The 7,056-nt window shown below is 37.1% G+C and overlaps 1 protein-coding gene across 1 annotated transcript in view; it reads left to right on the top strand.

Moving 5' to 3' along the window:
• TCF12 (transcription factor 12) overlaps positions 1–7,056 on the top strand; it is a 490,015-nt gene that overhangs the window by 475,152 nt on the left and 7,807 nt on the right. The window contains exon 18 of the mRNA XM_007958528.2: positions 2,371–2,603. Coding sequence (XP_007956719.1) covers positions 2,371–2,603 — 233 coding nt within the window. The remainder of the gene's footprint in view (positions 1–2,370; positions 2,604–7,056) is intronic.

Here is a 7,056-nt window from a genome sequence, read left to right as displayed (position 1 = left end):
AGCAGGGATTGTGGGGCTGGCGCGGGATCGGGCAGTGTTTCGTTCTGCTGTGCATGGGGTCGCTATGAGTCGGAAATGACTCGACTGCACTTAACAACGACAACAACTTCCATGAGTGTTCACATCTTTGGACTAGAAGATCTCCAAGTTTCTTTTGATGTAAAAGAGCCGGTGTTTCCCTATTATCAAAAGAATATGTGCTTGCAATTCTTGACAGTTAGTTGTTATTGTTGTTGTTGTTGTTATTTGCAGTCAAGTCGGACCCGACTCATAGTGACCCCTCCTTGGGTTTCCGAGGCAGTATCGCTACAGAAGTAGATTGCCCAACCTTCCTTCCAATGACAGCTAGTAGGAATCTATTATGGACCTATTCTTTATTAACTGTACAAGATATTAAAGAAGCAGTGAAAACCTCTATTCTTTTTGTACATTACTTCAAAGTGAGAAGCTCTGCTTGGTAAAGTAATTAATTTCTGAAATATAATTATAACTTTTTGAAAGTTATTTTGAAGCATCTCCTCAAATTTTTCCTCCCACTTACTTACATAGTAGCCCATTTTCATTACAGAAATTTAGAAAATACAGAAAAGCACATACACACAAAAAAAATCACAAGAAATTCCACCACCCAGAATTAACCACTGTTTACATTTTAGGGAATACTTTTTTTCCATCAGTACATGTTAATTGGAATTAAACTGGACATATAAACTGGAATTTTATAAAGTTACACTGGAATATACAATAGACTACCAGAAGAACAAATATACCTGTCTTGGAACAGCCAGAATGAGGATTGAAAAACTTCCATCTCACATAATTTGGATGTGTTATCAGAGGGACCAGTCCCTGGAGAAGGACACCATGCTTGGTAAAGTAGAGAGTCAGCAAAAAGAGAATGACCCCCCAGTGAAATGAATTGACACAGTGGCTGTAACAATAGGCTCAAACATAGCAACAGTTGTGAAGACAGTGCACGACCAGGCAGTGTTTCACTTTGAATATAGTGTTGCTGTGAGTTGGAATCAAGTCAGCAGCACCTAGCAACAGCAACAAGGGTTTATTATTATTATTATTATTATTATTTTAATTTTTTTCATTTAAAAATATACTTTTAATATTTTCACCTATAATTTTTTGCAACATGTTTTTGTGGGCTTTTTTGGCCAGCTTTATTGATGTTTAATTTACATATAATACAGTTAATCAATTTTAAGTGTAAATTTTTTGTTCTTGGATAAATGGATACAGCCATGTAGCCCCTACCACATTCATTGTATAGAATATTCTCACTACCCCTAAAAAGTTTCTTCATGCTGTGCTATAGTCAGTCTCCTTCCCTCTACCACCCGGCAGCCATTAATTTGCTTTCTATTAGAGTTTCATCTTTTTCTAAAACTTCACATAAATGGAATCATACAGTATTTAGTCTTTGGTGTCTGGCTTGTTTTACTTAGCATAATCTGAAACTTAATGTTTAGAGGCTACATTTTCTGGATTTATTTTACCATGATTTATTTAACCTATCTCCTTTTATTGGACTCGTTTTTTGCTAATGTAAATAATTCTGTGACATCTTTCTTTACATGAATTTCTATGTGTATCTTTAATTATGTCCTTCAGGTAAGTTTCTAAAGTTGGAATTGCTGATCAAGAGGTAATGAACATTTTTAAGGCTGTAGATTCATTTTGCCAGTTTGTCCTTCAGACAGATTGTTCCAGTTCTTCCACCTTTCATAATCATCATCACTGATGATAGCATATCTCTCTGAAACAAAACGTAGTCATTTTTTAAGATACTTCTCTCCAGCTGTTATCTAAGACTTTCTCCCTCCTCCTTACTAGGTGACTGCCAAACTATATTTAAGAGCATAAGTTAAACAAATGATGATACATTAATGTACCAGAACAGTGCTTTTCAAACTTTAATGTGCATGCGAATCAACTGGGGATCTTGTTAAAATACAGCTTCTGATTCAGTGGGCTTGGGGTAGAACCTGAGGTTCTGTCTTTAACAAGCAGCCTGGAATGCTAATGCTGCTCACCTATGGATCACATTTTGAGTAGCAAGATGCTAGAACATTATGTAGTTATTTAAATTATGTTTATGAAGAGTTTCAGTAATGAGGAGTCTTTATAATGTGCAATGAAAAATGCATTCAGAATGTTGTGGTATGACTTCAACTACATAAACACACACACACTGAATAAAGACTGGAAAGAAATACACAATCATGTAAAGTATAGCTACTTCTACTGTTTTGTAGATTTATAAGTCATTTTCATTTTCATACTTTTAATATTATACAATAAGCATAACTTATTTTCATAGAGAACCTAATAGACATTGTTGTTACTTTGTTTTTCCAGCAGTACTAATGAAGATGAGGATTTGAACCCAGAACAGAAGATAGAAAGGGAGAAGGAAAGGCGGATGGCTAACAATGCCAGGGAACGCTTGCGTGTGCGGGATATTAATGAGGCATTCAAAGAGCTTGGCCGAATGTGTCAGCTTCATTTAAAGAGTGAAAAACCCCAGACAAAACTCCTTATTCTTCATCAGGCTGTGGCAGTCATTCTTAGTCTAGAACAGCAAGTCAGAGGTAAGTAGGTACAGCAGAGATATGTAAATGTTCTGCCTCAGATGGGCAAGCGTTTCCATTTCCAGTCTCTCTCCTACTTGGGCAAGCTGTTTCCAAGTTCTCCCAGAACCTCTGTTGCTATATCATCAGGGTAGTTTCCTCTCTCTCTCACTGTATATCGGTCAATACCTCTAGGCCTAGAGCATCCCATACACCAGTGGAGGGTAACCTGTGAAATGAGGCAGAGAACAAATGGCCTCTGCCTGCTGCTCAGCATTAGTGCTTTGTGCCCTTTGCTCTTCTGACTCTGATCTCCTTCCCTCTTGGACTTGCCTGCCTAGACCTGCTGTTCCAGCTCTTTTCTGTACTTACTCTCTACTTTTCTATACTTAGTTTCTTGCCTTCTTTATACTTGGACATGTGTTAGGCACTCTGGTTAATCGGATGCCAAGTCATGACCCATCCTGGCTTTTCCAGATGTGAATGTGCTTTATACACATGCCCATAAGGTTTCAGAGCTTCTTTCTTAATCCCTAATCAGAAATGCCATGAATGCCCTGGATCAATATGCACTGGCATGCCTGTATGTCCCTAGGGGCAGAATTGTGTTTTATACAGGTTCATACACATCCAATTCAGACAGTTCCCCAACCGTTCCATTTTTCAAAAGGTTTGATAGAACATAGGAAAAGCTTTGAAACATTGTTTGTTTAACAAGTATCTGTTTTACACCTGTTCTGTTCCAGTCAGCGATGTGCTAGACCCTGGGTTCTTAAATAATAAGAGGTTCTTTTGCCTTTGAGGAATCTTGACTTTGAACTTGTATATTGGTGTATGTCTGTATGTCTTCTTATCCCGAATTATGATGCGTCATCCTAAGCTTTTTTGCAGAATGGATAGATGGGGTCCTAAGTGACCCTACCCCTAGCTGGTCTTCATTGAGAGAAAGTCTCTTTTTGTCTTTCTTTTTTTTTTTGTTCTCTGTTTTGTTTTTTGTTCGTCCTGTTTTTTTTTTTTTTTTTTGTCTTTCTTTTTTTTTTTTTTTTTTTTTTTTTTTTAGGATTTGGGTGAAGATTTACAGAGTAAATTCACTTTTCATACAGCAGTTCACATATACTTTGTCTCATGTCATTGTCCAAAATTTACAATGCAACAGCTCCCCTCCCACTTCCTCCCCATAGTCACCTCCTCCCAGTGTCCATCCCTTCATACTCTTCTGCACCCTGAGCTATCTCCCTGTGCATAAGCAGCCCTTCCTTCTCCCATGTCTTTTTGTCTTTCTTATTTATTGAATATTCATGTAAGATTTTAAGAATATTCAAAAAAAAAGAAAAAAGCATAGGCAGTGCTTGAAAACTACAGCCATGGACCTTCAGCATGGATTACAGAAAGAATACTCTTTTCATAAGATATCAGAGTTAGAAAACTTGAACAAACTCATAAAAATAAGTTTTTTAAAACAAATATTTAAACAAAATAATACGTTTTTAAACAAATTTAGAAAAATATACAATAGCAGTTAATTCATCTATTCACTTTACTCCAACCTTTTTATGAATAAAAATGATGAATACATTATTGTGTGTATAATCAACTTACCATGAAAAACAGATAATCAGTCTCTTCATTCCAAGATCCTTGAAATACCTGTATAGGATAAATGGTTAATGCAGTCTGATCTTTAAGGAGTTGTGGACTCCCTTGAGATACTCATGAAGATAGGCTGTTGTTGCCCACACACCTGCAGCAGAAGCAGTGGTTCCTTGTACACACTAGTATCTCCTGTCACTTTACCAAACATTTTCTCTTGAATTATGTCTGGTAACTTTTGTCCTACTCTGAAGGCAGCCAGGCATCTGTGTTAAGTGGTCCAAGTGTGTTCATCCTCTCCAGCCCAGGGTGTTCTCTATTCTGACTGCACACATGCATTTAACCACTGAACTACCAGAGCTCTTGAGCTAGGACAGTGGTTTCCAAATATGGCTAGTCACAGAATCAGCTGTGGTGTTTTCGCAAACAAATTTCTAGGTCTCAGATTCGGTTGCTATGAGATGGTTAAAGTGGTAGATTTAACATGCATACTTATCATACCCTACTCCTTTTTGGGTCCCCGCTGAAATGAATAAAAATGGTATTAACCTGTAAGGACAGATAGGAGAGAAGATGGTAGCAGTTGCCAGAGCAAAAACTGCACATAAGATAGAAAGTAGATAAGTAGTGGTAACTTGCCTATCTAGACAGAAGAAACCAAATCCTGCAGAGAGGAATACCAATTAGAAGCAAATCCTCTCACTCCACAGAGCCCCTAAAAGGTCCTGGATGTTGCAGAAGGCAGAGGTCAGGCATAGGCTGAAAAACAGAAGTGTGCTTGAAGGTCTGGTACAGAAAAGTTGGGTCCCTAAGTCTCTTCACCATCTCTATAGCTCTGCCTTTCCTTCTACCATAAAAGACTGGAAAATTATTTTCTGGAGAAATTGAAACCAGAAAGCCTGCAGATCTGGAACTCTTAAGAAGAGCAGAGAATGGGTGAAGCATGGAGCTGAACAGTGGGCCCATCAGCCCTCTCTCCCACCATGCTTTCTTATTCTAGCGGCAGAGTTCATTAACCCCATTCATAAGGCAATTGGAGGATTCTTTTCTAGAGAAATGGGACTACTCAAGAGCAAAAATCCTCCAGGTTTAAGAATTTTGGAATAATAATGTCTCACTTCTGGATGGTTCTAGAGTAAAGCTTAGCAGTTGGTATCTAAACTTTTAAATATGAAACAACCAAGATTTAAGAAAAGCCTCCAACATGAAAGAAAAATTAGGATCAAAACAAAAAAGAAACTCAGGAAAATAGAAACATATAAGAAGTAAAGTAAAACTTTTTTAAAAGATATGGTTAATATTTTCTAATAAGAGAAAATGTATATATAAAAGGGAAGAAAACCATGAGAAAGAAACACTTAGATAATGTTTAATATGATAGCAGAAAATGTTAATAGAGAAGTCAGCTGACAAAGCTGAGGAAATCTAGAAAGTTGAACAAAAAGACAAAGAGATGGAAAAAAAGAAAGAATGACTAATTAGAGACGATCTATCAAGGAAGTCCAACATCTGACCAATAGGATTTCTAGATTGAGAGCAAAAGGTAGGCAGGAAGATTATCACAAAAACAATACAGAAACACCCTTAAAACCTGGAACTAAACCCACCCCTGGGAATATCTTTCAGCCATATAATAGGCCTGTCTGTGAAGTGAACAGTAACACCCATGAGGAACTGTACTCCTCTGAACAGTCAACCATAGGAGACTAAAAGAGCAGTATTTGCCCAAAAACAAAGCTCAGGAGGCAAGAAGGGGTAGGAAAAAGAGGAACCCAGGGAGGAGGTAGAAAGAGTGCTGGGATTGAGGGGATTGCAACTATGTCACAAAACAAAATGTATATAAATTGTTGAATGGAAAACTAATTTGCTGTGTAAACTTTGACCCAAACTACAATTGTTTAAAATGGAAAAAAAAAAAAATTTACAGAAATTTTCCAGAACTGAGGACATGTCTCAAGATTGGTAGGCGCTACTCTTATACTAAGTATAATGATTTAAAAATGATCCCAAGCTGACATAGGTCATTATGACATTTCCAAGCAACACTGTTAAAGAGAATATCCTAAGGATTCCAGAGAAACAGTTTAAATAGCTCATATCAAAATACCATCAATTCTGAAAAAAATATTGGATGCCAGAAGATAGTGAAAGAGTGACTTCAAAATTCTGAGGAAAAAATAATTTGCAATCTAGAATTCTGTCTGTCTAAAGCATTAATCAAAGACAAAGGTAGAATAAGGATATTTCAGATTTGCAAAGACTTTAAAATTTTACCTCCCATATGCTCTCTCTCAGAAAGCACCTAGAATGTATGTTTTAAATATATAAGGGCACAATCAAGAAACACAAAGACATGGGATCCAAGAAACAAAGAATCTAACACAGAAGAGCAGCAAAAAGAAATCCCATGACAAGAGTTGTATACTAGGTCTACGAGCAACCAGTCCACGTTGAAAATGGACTGTTAGCTGCAGGAGAAAGGTTTCCAGAAAAAGAAATGAAGAAATCTCCTAACCAGGGCAGTAAGGCAAGAAAGTGAAATCAAAGGCATCGATATTGGTAAGGAAGAAGTAAAACTACCCCTGTTTGCTGATGATATGATCCTATACATAGAAAACCTAAGAGACTCAGTAAAAAACTACTAGAATTAATTGAGAGATTTAGCATAGTGGCAGGATACAAGATCAACATACAAAAATCATTTGTAGAGGCTAACAGCAGGAAAGGAGATAGGTGGTGAGTATATAAGTGCTGTCAACTAGTGAACAGAGGAGCACGGTACCCTGCTTGCATAGATAACATACAAAGAAAACAAAAATCATGGGCAAGTCACTCCAACATAAATCACCAATTAAATGTAAACACAAAAATGTCACAATGCCTC

The sequence above is a fragment of the Orycteropus afer genome, unplaced genomic scaffold (genome assembly GCF_000298275.1).
Source record: "Orycteropus afer afer isolate SDZICR_OR568_19922 unplaced genomic scaffold, OryAfe1.0 scaffold00015, whole genome shotgun sequence".
NCBI lineage: Eukaryota > Metazoa > Chordata > Mammalia > Tubulidentata > Orycteropodidae > Orycteropus > Orycteropus afer.
The sequence above is the reverse complement of the archived record's forward strand: the minus strand, read 5'-3'. Positions and strand labels throughout refer to the sequence as shown.